This window comes from Chiloscyllium plagiosum, unplaced genomic scaffold (assembly GCF_037043375.1).
Source record: "Chiloscyllium plagiosum isolate Xiang-an unplaced genomic scaffold, Cpla_swu_hap1 HiC_scaffold_8, whole genome shotgun sequence".
NCBI classification, from domain to species: Eukaryota; Metazoa; Chordata; class Chondrichthyes; order Orectolobiformes; family Hemiscylliidae; genus Chiloscyllium; species Chiloscyllium plagiosum.
Genome location: NW_028270146.1, coordinates 44,105,334 through 44,121,173, shown reverse-complemented (window position 1 = coordinate 44,121,173; position 15,840 = coordinate 44,105,334). Strand labels below are relative to the sequence as shown.

Sequence of the window (15,840 nt, the reverse complement as noted above, 5' to 3'; positions counted from 1 at the left end):
GTGTTCTACAATTGAGTTAAGTCATGGCTGAACTCTACCTCAGCATCATTAATCTGGCTTTACTTAACAAAACACTGACTTCAGTCTTGACAATGCCCAGGTTTACATGATCCTTTGTTTGAAAGTGAAATCTGAACTCTGAAGTCAACTATGAAATCATCGAGCATAATATTATCTCATTGTTCTCCATTTTCCCAGCAAGAAAATCATGTTCCTTTACCTATTTTATAAAATCTCCTATCATTGTAAACATTTGACTAGACGCTCTTTCCTGCTAAATTTAAAGGAAATAAAAGTAATGGAATATTTCCTAATATTTTAACATTTTATATTCTTGTAAATCTGCAATGAAGAGGTCCAAGGCCTCTGTGTCCCTACCTTAAATAAAAAAAAGGTTTATTTGAAATCACAAGCTTTGCTCCTTTGTCAGGACTTCACCTGATGAAGGGGCACTACTCCAAAAGCTTGTGATTTCAAATTAACCTGTTGGACTATGACCTGGTGTCATCTGACTTATGACTTTATTCACTCCAGTCCAACAAAGGCACCTCTACATCTTAATAAAAACAGAATGTGTTGAAAATACTTAGCATGTTTGGCAGCGTTTGTATACTAGTCGTCATATTGCACTCAAAACGTTAACTCTGTCCACTGCCAAACATGCTGAGTATTTCCAGCTGTCTGCTTTTAATTCAGATTTCCAGCATCCATAGTTTTTTGCTACATGTGCTTCTCAATGTTTGGTGCTCAACACTGAATGCTCTGGAGACCTATCAAGGTTCTGTGCAAATGAAACATAATTTCTTCCCCTCTGTACTCCAGTCCATTTGAAATGAATGCCATTTTTATAATTTTTTTTCATGTGCATGATTTTTTTTATGTACTGGACAAAATAAAACGCTTTGTACCTCCAGTCTCTTGTCCCTCCTCATTAAGAAAATGTTATGATTTTTTGTTAAGAACGACAATAGAGACCGAATTATCGTCTTTAATAATTTACAGTTACTTTTGTTTTCTCAATATTCAGTAAAATATCAACTCACCTTTAGCTCTGAGTAACTTGCTGAATGTGAAATGAACCAGCACCTTTTGGTTGTAACAAGGTTTCTCTCTAACAGTTCCGTCATTCAATAAGTCTATCATACTTGTCATGTCGAATAAGATTGTCGTAGTTCTCCACCTTGACGGAAATCAGTTACATGCAAGTCCTAAAAAAAGGAGAAATGTCCGCCGATCCTGCATGAGTTTGTTTACTCCGGTTTCCAGGCGATTTTGGATTTCAACAGTCCCCGCGCACCGCACCACCCCTACGTCCTCCCCCGCCCCCGACAAAATGAAACTCTTCGGTTCCAAATTTGAAACTTCAAGTTAAAGGAATGCATAATAATTGAAATGACGTTTTAATATTTAAAGATTTATATTTCCATTGCGTCTCCTGAACTCCAGGAACATTGATCGGGGTAATTTGATCCAAAACTATTAATTGCTAGTTTTACACATGGCTTTTTGCCAAAACAGATAGAATACGAAGCAACTTTTAGAGGATTTCAAAAAGATTTCACAGAGTATCTGCTAATAACCATGTCATTACAAATTGATTTAAAATATTCCTTGAAAGGAATTTATTGTTTAAGTTACTTAAGTTCTCCGTTCTAAGAAATCTGAAAACAATCCCAAAGAGAACACTTTTTCAGTTTCGACTTTCTGTCCGGTTCACGTACATAATTCAAAGGTTCAGTTCGATGCCGTTTGCTATTTACATTGTCCACTTACCCTATAGAGAATTGACTGTACCCTATATTTTGTTTGCAGAAGCTGACAGAAAACTGCAATTTGGTTCAATGTCTGTCTCTCGAGGGAGGTATAGGCAATAATACAGATTGGGGTCAGGAGAACGAGACAAATGTGCACAAGCAAATATCAATAGACAGAGCTCTGGACAAAAGGGCACAACAAGCACAAATATCAAGTCAGTACATGGAGTTGCAGGAATTTGATTTTTAGGACCATGATTAGCAGACTCCATTTGAAATTTACATTCAGCTAAATATAAAAGGGATTTAGCTGCTATGTAGACTTTGTGCCCTGAATACTGGTCCCAAATTCAGTAGGCACAAAAACAAGTTCACAGCACATCCATTTATCTGTGCATAAAATATGTTGTGGTAAGAAGGATGATAGGAGTTGAGAATCACCTCAAATAATTGATGGATTCCACTGCTTGGTGTTAGCTTTACAAGATGGGACCTCACTGCCAATGTCCCACTTAGGTTTAAGACATTGCCTCAGAACTTTGATAAGTTCAGTTGAGGTAGTTTTCTGTATTACTTTTGATCAGTGAACAAACTGATTCTGGAAAAGCAAGGTCTGCTACAAGTACCACAGATGAAACACGTTAGCCATCTTCCCATATATCCTTGAGAATATAAAGAATAAAGCTAAATACAACATAGGAACAGGCCCTTTGGCCCACCAAGACTATGCTGATACATGATGTCTTTCTAAACTAACAATCTTTTGCCTCTAAATGATCTGTATCCCTTTAATTCCTGCCTATTTATATATCTGTCAGGATGCCTCAAAGTATTGTATCTGCCTCCATCACCTTTTCTGGCAGTGCGTTCAAGACCTTATCACCCTCTGTGTAAAACAAAAATTACCTCGCAGATCTCCTTTAAACTTACCCCCTTTTACGTTCAACCTACGTCCCCAAGTGAGTGATGTGTCAACCCTTGGAAAAAGGCCCTGACTATCCATTCTATCAAGTCCCTCATAATTTTGTGAACTATTGTCAAGTCACCTTTCATCCTTTCAACATTCAGGTGAAAACAAACCAATATCTCTTATACTCTCCAAACCAGGCGACATCCTAGTAAACCTTTTATGTACCCTCTCCAAAGGCTCCAGATCCTTCTGGTAGCATGGCAACCAGAACTGTACACAATATTCCAAAATGTGGACTAGCTAACAGCTGCCACATGACTTGCAAATATTTAAAGTTTATGCCCTGACTGATGAAGGCAAGCATGCCATATGCCTTCTTGACCATCTCATCAACTTGTATTGCCACTTTCAGGGAACTGTGGACCTGTATGCCTAGATTCCTCTGTATGTTGCATCTATTTAAAGAATTCTGCCATTTACTGTACAATTCTCTCCAGCATTAAATCTTCCAAAATGCATCACCTTGCATTTGTCCAGATAAATTCCATCTGCCATTTCTTTGTCCAAGCCTATCTATGTAGAATCATAGTCATAGATTCAGAGATGTACAGCACAGAAACAGACTCATGGGTCCAAATCGTCCATGCTGACCAGATATCCTAAATTAATCTAGTCCCATTTGCCAACATTTGGCCCATATAGTTCTAAATCCTTCCTAGTCATGTAACCATCAAGATGTCTTTTAAATGTTACAACTGTACCAGGTTCCACCAACTCCTCTGATAGCTTATTCCATACACACATCACACTCTGCTTGAAAAGGTTGCCCCTAAATCGCTTTTAAATCTTTCCCCTCTCACCGTTAATCTATGCCCTCTAGTTTTGGACTCCCCTATCCTGCAGTTAAAACCTTGACTATTCATCCTATCCATATGCCTCAGTCACTGTAGACTTGATGGGCCAATTAGCCAGCTTCCACAACTGTGGGGATTTTTTGATTCTAGAACCTAAAATATCAACATCATTTCCCAACTTTTGCCTTTCCAGTGGGAAACCTGCCCAATTTATAAAACTGCCCCTTGTATTCCATCCCTCCAAGCCTTCAATTATTCAAGTTACTCTTCATTGTGTTAAAAATTATTCCAGTCATTATTGCTGGTAAAACTCAGCAGGTCTGGCCACGTGTATGGAAAGGAACAGAGTTAACTTTCATTCCTCCTTGGTTCTGAATAGGAGTTGTCCTGGACTCAAAAATGTTTCTCTCTTGAAAGATATTTCCAGACATATGAATTTCTCCAGCATTCCCCGATTTCATTTCAGATTTCTGGCATTTATAGCATTTTGCTTTTGATAGATGTTATGGATCCTGGTGACCAGAATTACATCCAGTACTCTAAATGCAGCTGCATGAATGATTTCAAAAATGACTTCATTAGCTTACTATTTCAGCTCAGTTCTGCACAGTAATATCCCTTTACACACTGCCACGGAGCACCACTATGATATCTTCAATTTATTGCCAATCAATTGTAAAATCTACCATATACTTTGTACCATCTGCACAGTCAGCCATTGTGTTTTGAGATTCCTGGCTGTTAATTATTTATCGAAATATTAAACAAAGAGGTCACAAGAGGAATCCCAACAGATCTCTCACATTCCAGCGTTAGCTCCCCTAGTGACAATCCCGTGCCATTAATTCTGATGGTTGCTGAACTCATCCTTGTGGCACTCCACTGGTCACAGGCCTCCAGTCTGAAAAACGACCCTCCACCACCACCCTCTGTTTTCTACCTTTGAGCCAGTTCTGTATCCAAATGGCTAGTTCTCCCTGTATTCCATGAGATCTAACCTTGCGAATCAGTCTCCCATGAGGAACCTTCTCGACCGCCTTACTGAAGTCCATATAGATCACATCTACCGCTCTGCCATCATCAATCCTCTTTGTTACTTCTTCAAAAAACTCAATCAAGTTTGTGAGACATGATTTCCCATGTACAAAGCCATGTTGACTATCCCTAATCAGTTCTTGCCTTTCCAAATACATGTACATCCTGTCCCTCAGGATTCCCTCCAACAACTCGCTCACCACTGAGGTCAGGCTCACCAGTCTATAGTTCCCTGACTTGTCCTTACCACTCTTCTTAAACAGTGGCACTACGTTTGCTAATCTCCAGTCTTCCGGCACCTCACCTGTGACTATCGATGATACAAATATCTCAGCAAGAGGCCCAGCTATCAGTTCTCTGGCTTCCCACAGAGTTCTCGGGTACACCTGATCAGGTCCTGGGGATTTATCCACCTTTAACCGTTTCAAGACATCCAGCACTTCCTCCTCTGCAATCTGGACATTTTGCAAGATGTCACCATCTATTTCCCTACAGGCTATATCTTCCATATCCTTTTCCACAGTAAATACTGATGCAAAATACTCATTTAGTATCTCCCCCATTTTCTGCAGCTCCACACAAAGGCCGCCTTACTGATCTTTGAGGGGCCCTATTCTCTCCCTCATTACCCTTTTGTCCTTAATGTATTTGTAAAAACCCTTTGGATTCTCCTTAATTCTATTTGCCAAAGCTATCTCATGTCCTCTTTTGGCCCTCCTGATTTCCCTTTTAAGTATACTCCTACTGCCTTTATACTCTTCTAAGGATTCACTCGATCTACCCTGTCTATACCTGACATATGCTTCCTTCTTTTTCTTAACCAAACCCTCAATTTCTTTAGTCATCCAGCATTCCCTATACCTACCAGCCTTTCCTTTCACCCTGACAGGAATATACTTTCTCTCGATTCTCATTATCTCATTTCTGAAGGCTTCCCATTTTCCAGCCGTGCCTTTACCTGTGAAAATCTGCCCCCAGTCAGCTTTCGAAAGTTCTTGCCTAATACAGTCAAAATTGGCCTTTCTCCGATTTAGAACTTCAACTTTTAGATCTGATCTATCCTTTTCCATCACTATTTTAAATCTAATAGAATTATGGTCACTGGCCCCAAAGTGCTCCCCCACTGACACCTCAGTCACCTGCCCTGCCTTATTTCCGAAGAGTAGGTCAAGTTTTTCACTTTCTCTAGGAGTACATCCACATACTGAATCAGAAAATTGTCTTGTACGCACTGAACAAATTCCTCTCCATCTAAATCTTTAACACTCCGGCAGTCCCAGTCTACGTTTGTAAAGTTAAAATCCCCTACCATAACCACCCTATTATTCTTACAGATCGCTGAGATCTCCTTATAAGTTTGTTTCTCAATTTCCCTCTGACTATTAGGGGTTCCAAAATACATTCCCAATAAGGTAATCATCCCTTTCTTATTTCTCAGTTCCATCCAAATAACTTCCCTGGAGGTATTTCTGGGAATATACTCCCTCAGCACAGGTGTAATGCTATCCCTTATCAAAAATGCCACTCCCCCTCCTATCTTGCCTCCCTTTCTATCCTTCCTGTAGTATTTGTATCCTGGAACATTAAGCTGCCAGTCCTGCCCATCCCTGAGCCATGTTTCTGTAATTGCTATGATATTCCAGTCCCATGTTCCTAACCATGCCCTGAGTTCACCTGCCTTCCCTGTTAGGCCCCTTGCTTTGAAGTTTAATTTATTAGTCCTACCTTCTCCCTACTTGCCCTGATTGTTTGACTCACTTCTGTTCTCAACTGTACCAGTCTCAGATTGATCTCTTTCCTTACTAGTTTAAATCCTCCCGAGCAGTTCTAGCAAATTTCCCTGCCAGTATATTAGTCCCCTTCCAATTTAGGTGCAATCCGTCACTTCTACCCCAAAAGAGATTCCAATGATCCAAAAATGTGAATCCTTCTCCCATACACCAGCTCCTCAGCCATGCATTCATCTGCTCTATCCTACTATTCCTGCCCTCACTAGCTCGTAGCACTGGGAGTAATCCAGATATTACTACTCTCGAGGACCTCCTTTTTAAATTTCTGCCTAATTCTTTTTAATCTCCCTTCAGAATCTCAACCTTTTCCCATCCTATGTCGTTGGTTCCAATGTGGACAATGACCTCTTGCTGGCCACTCTCCCCTGTGAGAACATTCTGCGCCCTCTCTGAGACATCCTTGATCCTGGCACCGGGGAAGCAACACACCATTCTGCTTTTTCGCTGCTGGCCACAGAAACGTCTTTCTGTACCTCGGACTACAGAATCCCCTAACACAATTGATCTCTTGGAAGCCGACATACCCCTCGTTGCATTAGAGCCAGTCTCCATACCAGAAACTTGACTGTTCGTGCTACGTTCCCCTGAGAATCCATCACCCCTTACATTTTCCAAAACAGCATACCTGTTTGAAATGGGTATATCTACAAAAGACTCCTGCATTAGGTACCTACCTGTCTTACCTTTCCTGGAGTTAACCCATCTATGTGACTGTATCTGAGACTTCCCCCCCTTCCATCACATACTGTTGCTGTTGCAAATTCCTCATTGCTTCTAACTGTTTCTCCAACCGATCCATTTGATCTGATAAGATTCGCACCCAACAGCATTTATAGCAGATATAATCCGCAGTAACCCTGAAACACTCTTTAAACTTCCACATCTAACAAGAAGAACATATCACTGTACTAAAGGCCATTTTTGCTCCTTCACAATCTGCAGACCAGGTGACTGCTGATCTACAGCTCCTAATGCAAATAAAACTGGCAGTCCACAGACAAGTTACTGCCTTGAGATTTCCTTTTTTTCAGGTTCTGTCTCTGCTTCTGGCAGGTTCTTGTTTTCAACAGAGGCCATGTCGCTTTAGTTGTTTACTGTTACGTGCAGCGATTACGGGCAAGCCTCTCGGAATGTCCTTGTAGCACTTCCTCTGCCTCATGAGAGCACACTGGAGACTCAAAACCTCTGTAGGTGATTTGCTTTGATAAGTGAGTAAGTGCCTGGCATTCTGGGTATACAGTCTGGTCCATAGTGGAAGTGAGAGAGGCATTGTTGAAGTCTTCCTGGTGAACTGCTCCTGTCAATAAATTGCAGCAGTTGCTGATGAATGTTATATATTTTAAAGTATCCTCTGGCAATCCTTCTCACTATCTGTAGCTCCCCCATTCCTGAGGTCATCTATAAACTTACTTTATCAGGTCACCTACATTCTCTTCCAAATCACATATATATTACAAGGGTTTCCTCCCACAGTCCAAAGATGTGCAGGTCAGGTGAATTGGCCAAGGTACATTGCCCGTAGTGTTAGGTAAGGGGTAAATGTAGGGGTATGGGTGTGGACTTGTTGGGCCGAAGGGCCTGTTTCCACGCTGTAATGTAATCTTAAAAAAAAAACAGCAGGGATCAGCACCCTTCCATCGCTACTTTCTTTCTTAGTGACTATAGGAATATAGTCGTCCACCCTGCGTACATGTCCAAACCAGAGAAACCTTATCCTTTTGATTAGCCTCACTAAGCTTGGCATACTTACCCTAGAAATTATTGTATTTTTGGTGACTTTGTCTCTTAGTGTGATATTGAGAGTCTATTGTACATTTTGTTAATGGAAATTATTGAGCCCTGTTTCTCGGTTGGTACAGGTTATCCAAGCTCTGCAGTATAATAGAAGTGCACATACAGGCCTTGTGTACATTTTGAAACCATTTACAGAACATTGACAGTTGGATTTTGAACTTGTGTCATGTGGGTTTTGGTGTGAATGTATTAAGGAGTTTAATAATTAGCTTGTCATTATTTTTGGTATAATGCGTTTTCTAAAACCAATATGAGGGAAGCAGTTTCTGGGATACTAATGGGATTTTGTTTGCATTGGGAGAATTTTGAGTGGGCAGAACAACAGTGGGAGCATTAGTTTAGAAAAATCAGGATTCTTTTGCTTGGAGAAGACCTCGTTATTTGGAAAGCTTTTTTCCAGTTTGCAGAAATCCTGTTTTAAGTTTAATATTTAAAAAGTTTCTCCTAAAGAAAGGTGTTAATTTAGAAAATAGGTTACCCCAGTATAATGATTTTTGTTGAGCCCAACAAGAACTGTTGGTTAGAACCCCGAAAGGATTATTTGAAACTGAGAAAGTCTAGGCTCAGCTTGTGTGCTTTTAAGGATGAGGAGAAAGTGAGGTCTGCAGATGCTGGAGATCAGAGCTGAAAATGTGTTGCTGGAAAAGCGCAGCAGGTCAGGCAGCATCCAGGGAACAGGAGAATCGACGTTTCGGGCATAAGCCTGAGGAAGGGCTTATGCCCGAAACGTCGATTCTCCTGTTCCCTGGATGCTGCCTGACCTGCTGCGCTTTTCCAGCAACACATTTTCAGCTGCTTTTAAGGATGAGTCTGTCAAACTCTCAAGATTGGAAACTGAAAGAAAAAGTTAAGTTAAACTGATAGATGTGATAGAAAAGCAAATTCTCTTTGGTGTTTGAACACAATAAAGTGGGATAGATGGAGTTGTAGTTTTACTATGTGTTTTAAAATCTTCCAAATATATTTATATTTAAATCTTTTGGTTTATTTTATTTTATCTTCTTTTATAGCTGCCTGTTCATTCTTAAGGGCAACCTGGTGGCTCAGTGGTTAGCCCCACAACATCAGGGACCCACGTTCAATTCCACCCTTGAGCAACTGTCTGTGTGCAGTTTGCACATTTTCCCCGTGTCTGCATGGGTTTCCTCCCATCATCCAAAGTTAAGCAGGTTAGGTGAACTGGCCACGCTAGGTTCCTCCTTGCGTTGAGGGATGTGCAGGGTAGGTGGTTTAGCCTTGGGAAATATAGGGCTACAGGGATAGGGTAGGGTGTTAGGTCTGGGTGGGATGCTCTTTGGACAGTTGGTGTGGACTTGATGGACTGAATGGCCTGCTTCCACACTGTAGGAATTCTATAAATTAGAAGACATTTGCACAAATTGTCATGGCACCATGTGAGCAACAGGCCACTGGCACTAACATGACCTGATAATCATCATAAGATGCAATCCATCCAGCGCTCTTTACATTTGCACTTATGATAGTCAAATTCTAATACAGATCACTTGCTTGTCAGTAACATGATGAAAGTCTAACCATGATAATATGCAAGTTCAAACACAGAAGTCAATCAACATGAAAGTATTAGTAAGACATAATGACTGCAAATTTTCCTATCCTGGCACTGGTCAAAATGTAAGGTGATATGTTGTGGAACAGGCAGTTGCTTTTCCACTTATTAAGGCAAAATTATGAAATTGCAGCAGATGTAATCAACAAGTCAGAGCAACTATGAATGACATCACTTCTATCGCAGTTGAGGAGAGATTATTGCAAAGTGTATTCCACCCTAAATAGATCTCAAGAAAATAAATTCACTGTGGAGATTTTGAAACATTGAAGACATGCTTTCACCTAAATTGTACGTAACTTATGAATGGTTTGTGTTCAACATTAAAGCTAAAAGTCATAAATAACTTAGTGATGGAAAAGGGACTACAACAATGCAGCTCAACAAATCCTGTGAATTCAGGTACCTGAAAGAAGATTTCAAAGTATTTAGAACAAAGAACAGTACAGCATAGTTCAGGCCTTTCATCCCTTGATGTTGTGCTGACTTTTTATCCTACTCTAAAGATTAAACTAACGTACATACCCTTCTTTTACTATCATCCATGTGCCTATCCAAGAGTTCTAATGTATCTGACTTTACTACCACCTCTGGCAGTCCATTTCACGCACCTACCACTCTTTGTGTAAAGAACCGACCTCTGACATCTCCCCAAACCTTCCTCCAGTCACCTTAAACTTATGCCCCCTTGTGATAGCCATTTCTGCCCTGGGAAAAAGTCTCTGACTATTCATCCTATCTATGCCTCTCATCATTTTGTACACCTCTATCAAGTCATCTCTCAGCCTCCTTTGCTCCAATGAGAAAAGCCTTAGCTCTCTCAACCTAAGACATGCCCTCCAGTCCAGGCAGCATCCTGGTAAATCTCCTCTGCAACCTCTGTAAAGCTTCGTCATCCTTCGTTATAATAAGGTGTCCAGAACTGAACACTATATTCCAAGTGTTGTTGAACCAGTGCTCTATAAAGCTGCAGCATAACTTCACAGCTTTTAAACTCAGTCCCCCTACTAATGAAAGCCAAAGCACCACATGCCTTCTTACCAACTTGGGTGGCAACTTTGAGGGATCTATAGACATGGACCCCAAGATCCCTCTGTTTCTCCACACTGCCAAGAATCTTGCCTTTATCCCTGTATTCTGTATTCATATTTGACCTTTCAAAATGAATCACTTCACACTTTTCCAGGTTGAACTCCATCTGCCACTTATCAGCCCAGTTCTGCATCTTGTCAATATCCCGTTGTTGCCTCCAATAGCCCTCTGCACTATCCATTAGTCCACCAACCTTCATGTCATTGGCAAACTTGCTAATACACCCTTCCACTTCTTCATCCAAGTTATTTATAAAAATCACATCAAGCAGAGGTCCCAGATTAGATCCCTGCAGAACACCACTGATCACCGAGCTTCAGGCTGAATACTTTTCTTTTACTACCACCCTCTGTCCGCTATGGGCCAGCCAATTCTGTATCCAGACAGCCAAATTTCCCTGTATCCCTTGCCTCCTTACTTTTTGAATGAGCCTATCATGGGGAGCCTTATCCATTGCCTTGCTAAAATCCACGTATACCACATCCACTGCTTGATCTTCATCAACTTGTTTCTTCACATTCTCAAAGAACTCAATAAGGCTTGTGAGGTATGACCTGCTCCTTGAAAAGCCATGCTGGCTATCTCGAATCAAACTATGGTTTTCTGAGTAATCATATATCCAGTCTCTCAAAATCCTTTCTAATAATTTGCCCACCACAGACATGAGACTGACTGGTCTGTAATTCCCAGGATTATCCCTATTCCCTTTCTTGAACAAGGGAATAACATTTGCTAACCTCCAATCATCTGGCACTACTCAGTGAGGACGCAAAGATCATTGCTGATAATCTCTTCCCTCATTTCCATAGTAACCTTGGGTATATCCCGTCTTGCCCAGGAGACTTATCTATCCTCAAGTTTTTCAACATTTTGAGCACATCCTCTTTTTTTAACATCAACTTGTTCGAGCATATCAGCCTATTTTATGCGGTCTTCATAAACAACAAAGTCCCTCTCAGTAGTGAATATTGAAGCAAATTATTCATTAAGGACCTCCCCATCTCTTCCGACTCCAGGTACATATTCCCTCCACTACCCTGATTGGCTCTACCCTCACATTGGCCATCTTCTTGTTCCCCACATCAGCAGAGAATGCCTTAGGATTTTCCTTAATCCTACCCGCTAAAGCGTTTTAATGCTCCCATCTGGCTCTCCTAAGTCCATTCTTCAGTTCCTTCCTGACTACCTTGTAACCCTCTAGAGCCTTGTCTGATCCTTGCCTCATCAACCTTAAGTAAGCTTCCTTCTTCCTTTTGACTAGATGTTCTACATCCCTTGTCACCTAAGCTTCCTTCACCCTACCACCCCTTCCTTGCCTCATGATTTGGAGGTGCCGGATTTGGACTGGGGTGTACAAAGTTAAAAGCCACATGATGAAGGAGCAGCACTCTGAAACCTAGTGCTTCCAAATATATCTGTTGGATGAGAACCTGGTGTTGTGTGATTTTTAACTTTGGACCTCCTTGCCTCAGTGGGACAAACCTCTCCAGCTCTATCAGACAGTCCTCCCTAAACAACCTCCACATTTCTATCATGCATTTTCCTGAGAATGTGTTCCCAATTTAGACAGTTCCTGCCTAATAGCATTGTAATTCCCACTCCCCCAATTAAATAATTTCCCATATCATCTGCTCCTATCCCTGTATGTGACTATAGCAAAGTCAGGAAGTTGTGATCACTGAAATGCTCTCCCACTGAGAAATCTGACACCTGGTCTGGTTCGTTGCCAAACACCAAATCCAATATGGCCTCCCTTCTAGTCAGCCTATCTACATATTGAGTCAGGAATCCTTCCTGGACACACCTGACAAAGTATTTGAACTAAGGAGGTTCCAGTCAATATTAGGGAATTCAAAAGTCACCCATGTCAAAAGTCACCTTTCCAAAATCTGCCTTCCAATCTGCTCCTCTGTTCATCATCATATTTGCAGGAGTTTGCTGAACAGAAATTAGTTACCATATTTCCTACATTACAACAGACTTCAGAAAGTACTTCATTGGCTGCAAAATGCTTTATAATGTCTGGTGGTCATAGAGAATGTCATATAGATATAAACCTTTCTCTTTGAACACAAAGTTGTGCTGTGCTTGGTTTAGCTTTGAAAGTCCATTTGGCCCTTTAAACAAAGTTATGACTGGTATTTTCACTCAACTGCATGTCAAAAAGCTGAAGAATGAATGGGGCATAGGCAATACTATGGAGTTTTGGTGGGAGCTGAAACATTATCTGTTTTCCTTAAGTTCAATTGATACATATTTGAGCACAAGCATGGCTTAAATAATTCTGGTTCAAATGTCTGACAAGGTGGTTATGAATTGTCTTATTTGGATGGCAGTGGCCAACTGGAGAGATCCTTTTTCTTTGGATAAATGTTTCCGCAGGATAACATGCATCAAGAAGAGAACCTTGAGTACTCCAAGGTTTGGAGTTTTGGGCAAGGTATGAAGAAAACACAGTATATCTCTGTCTTTTGATACCAGTTGAGAATAGTTCTTTACAGGTACTGCAGAGGATCAGATATTGCACACACTATTACAATTTTCTACATAATTGCTTTAAAAAATGATGGAAAGAAAATCCAGTAGTTTACAAATGGAATTTATGCAAATAATCTACAGTGTAAAATGCTATGAATAAGCTTGTGCTTCATTACGATCCTGACCATACATTTTAAATCCCAAGAATCACTGATCACCATGAATTGAGAGTAACCTCTAGCCCCATCTACATCAATGAAACTGAGGTTGGGAGGGTGGAGACCATCAAGTTCCTCAGAATGACGATAACCAACCGCGTTGGAGCGATAGTCAAGAAGGTACAACAACACCTTTTCTTCCTCTGGCGGCTCAGGATATTTGGCATGTCAATACGGACCCTCACCAACTTCTACAGATGCACCATTGAAAGCTTAATGTCCAAGTGCATAACAGCCTGGTATGGCAACAGCTTTACCCAGGACCATAAGAAACTACAGAGTAATTTAAAGTAATCTAATCTAATCTAAGATAATCTAAAGTAATCTAATCTAATCTAAAATGGTGTGCATAGCCCAGACTGTCACAGAAGCTAACCTTCCATCCATGGACTCCATTTATACAGCTTGTTACTGTGGAAAGGCTGCCAACATCATCAAAGACCCATTGCATCCTCATAATGATCTCCTATAACCACTTCTGTCAGGTAGAAAATACAGAAGCCTGAATACAGGCATGAGCACATTCACGAACAGCTTCTATTCGGCCAATAGTAATACTGATGAATGGACTTTCTAGCCTCAAATAATACTGCTCTTGTTAATGTTGATCTCACCTAGCTCAGACCCTGTGCAATGTAACTTTGTATGCCTTTGTATGTCTTTTTGATTTGTACATATTTGCTTATTATGATCTACTTGTACTTTCCGTAAACAAAACTTTTCACTACACTTCAGTACGTGACAATAAATCAATGAAATCAAATTTAATCCACATAAGCATAACTTCAATGGCATAATGCTGTTTCCCAGTAACCAGTACTGTTCACTAAGTTAAAACAGGAGAGTATTACTTAAAAGCTTCAGTGTTGGCAGATATGTTCAATATTTCAGGTGTTGTCCTATAATATTTTGACTTGCGCGGTCGCAGTATGGAGGTTTGGCCTTTGTTTCTTACCGTATGGAGTTGGTTCTTGCGCGGAGACGGTGGCAGGACCCTCGGCTTGAACTGGCGGCGAAAATGAAGTCGCGATTCAACACCATCGATATCCGAGCGATTGTATCTGAACTGCAGAGGTACTGGAAGGTTTTCCTTACTCCGTATAAGCTTGACTATTAACTTGCTGAAAATCACGCCATATGATTCGGAAACATGTTCGAGTTTCTGGGCCACGCAGTAAACTGTCAGTGACACCAAGTTGTATTTGTAAAGCGCCTTTAACGTTGCAAGGCATCAGGAGAGCGGGGGTGGGATTTAGTCCAAACCTAACCAAGTGTCTTCGTGGAAAGTAGGGTTTTAGAAGGTTCCTAGTTAGCCCTGTCCTACTTAACCGCTGTTCGATTTTGTAACGTTTTGTTTTAGTGATTTTATTTACATTTGCCCTTGTGGACGGTGCTGACAAAGCTAGCAAAACCAACATTTTTTTGGCCATCAAATTGCCTTTAAGATGATAGTAATAATTATATTATACAGGGTTGTAATGCATGCAGTGTACTTCTCTTTTGGGTGAATTCCAGGTTTTTGATTGAGCAACAGTGAAGGAATGGCAACATATTTATAGGTCTTATTGAGTATACAGAGTCATATAGCACAGAACGGACCCTTCGGTCCATCTCGTCCGCACCGACCTTCCCAGACTAGTTCTGGGGAGCATTTGCAGGTAGTGGTTTCCGAAAAATATGCTGCTCTTATTTTAATTGGTAACTTCACAAGGCAATCTTGAAGGCTTGTTGACTTGCTGCAATATGTTTGGTAGACAGTATACATTGCTCAGACTCTGCGGTCGTGGTTGAGGGAGTAACTGTTTAAGATGGCGGATAAATGCCATTCAGTCAGACTGTTCTATCCTGGATTTTATTGAACTTTTTGAGTGTTGTTGGAATTGCAGTTTTCTAGGCAAATGGAGAATATTCCTGCTTTAGGAATTCAGGAATTGAGTTACTTGCTGCAGAAATCTGAGACTCTGATTTGCTCTTCTAGCTATTCTATTTATATGGCTGGTCAAGTTAAGTTGATGAGAAAGTGAGGTCTGCTGATGCTGGAGATCAGAGCTGAAAATGTGTTGCTGGAAAAGCGCAACAAGTCAGGCAGCATCCAGGGAACAGGAGAATCGACGTTCGGGCATAAGAAGGGCTTATGCCCGAAACGTCGATTCTCCTGTTCCCTGGATGCTGCCTGACCTGTTGCGCTTTTCCAGCAACACATTTTCAGCAAGTTAAGTTGATGGTCACTGTTAATTCCCCGGCTCCTGGTGTGGGGTTCAGTGAGGGTAGCACCAAGATATTGTTTGAATGAAGATCAATATCAAGGGAAGATTTTCATACTGGACATGCCCTTGCCTTGTGGG

The 15,840-nt window shown here is 40.9% G+C and overlaps 2 protein-coding genes across 6 annotated transcripts in view; one reads left to right on the top strand and one right to left on the bottom strand.

Annotated features, from left to right (window-relative positions):
* Positions 1 to 1,205, bottom strand: part of mok (MOK protein kinase) — a 131,622-nt gene extending 130,417 nt beyond the window's left edge. For 3 of the 4 annotated variants that reach the window (XM_043697360.2, XM_087989759.1, XM_087989758.1), the window contains exon 1: positions 1,044 to 1,205. In XM_043697360.2, the coding sequence (XP_043553295.1) occupies positions 1,044 to 1,152 (109 nt within the window). In that variant the 5' untranslated portion in view covers positions 1,153 to 1,205. The remainder of the gene's footprint in view (positions 1 to 1,043) is intronic. The other variant, XM_087989761.1, reaches the window with a different exon arrangement.
* A 13,270-nt stretch (positions 1,206 to 14,475) lies between these two features.
* Positions 14,476 to 15,840, top strand: part of nemf (nuclear export mediator factor) — a 132,777-nt gene continuing 131,412 nt past the window's right edge. For both annotated transcript variants that reach the window (XM_087989746.1, XM_043697353.2), the window contains exon 1: positions 14,476 to 14,569. In XM_087989746.1, coding sequence (XP_087845872.1) covers positions 14,514 to 14,569 — 56 coding nt within the window. In that variant the 5' untranslated portion in view covers positions 14,476 to 14,513. The remainder of the gene's footprint in view (positions 14,570 to 15,840) is intronic.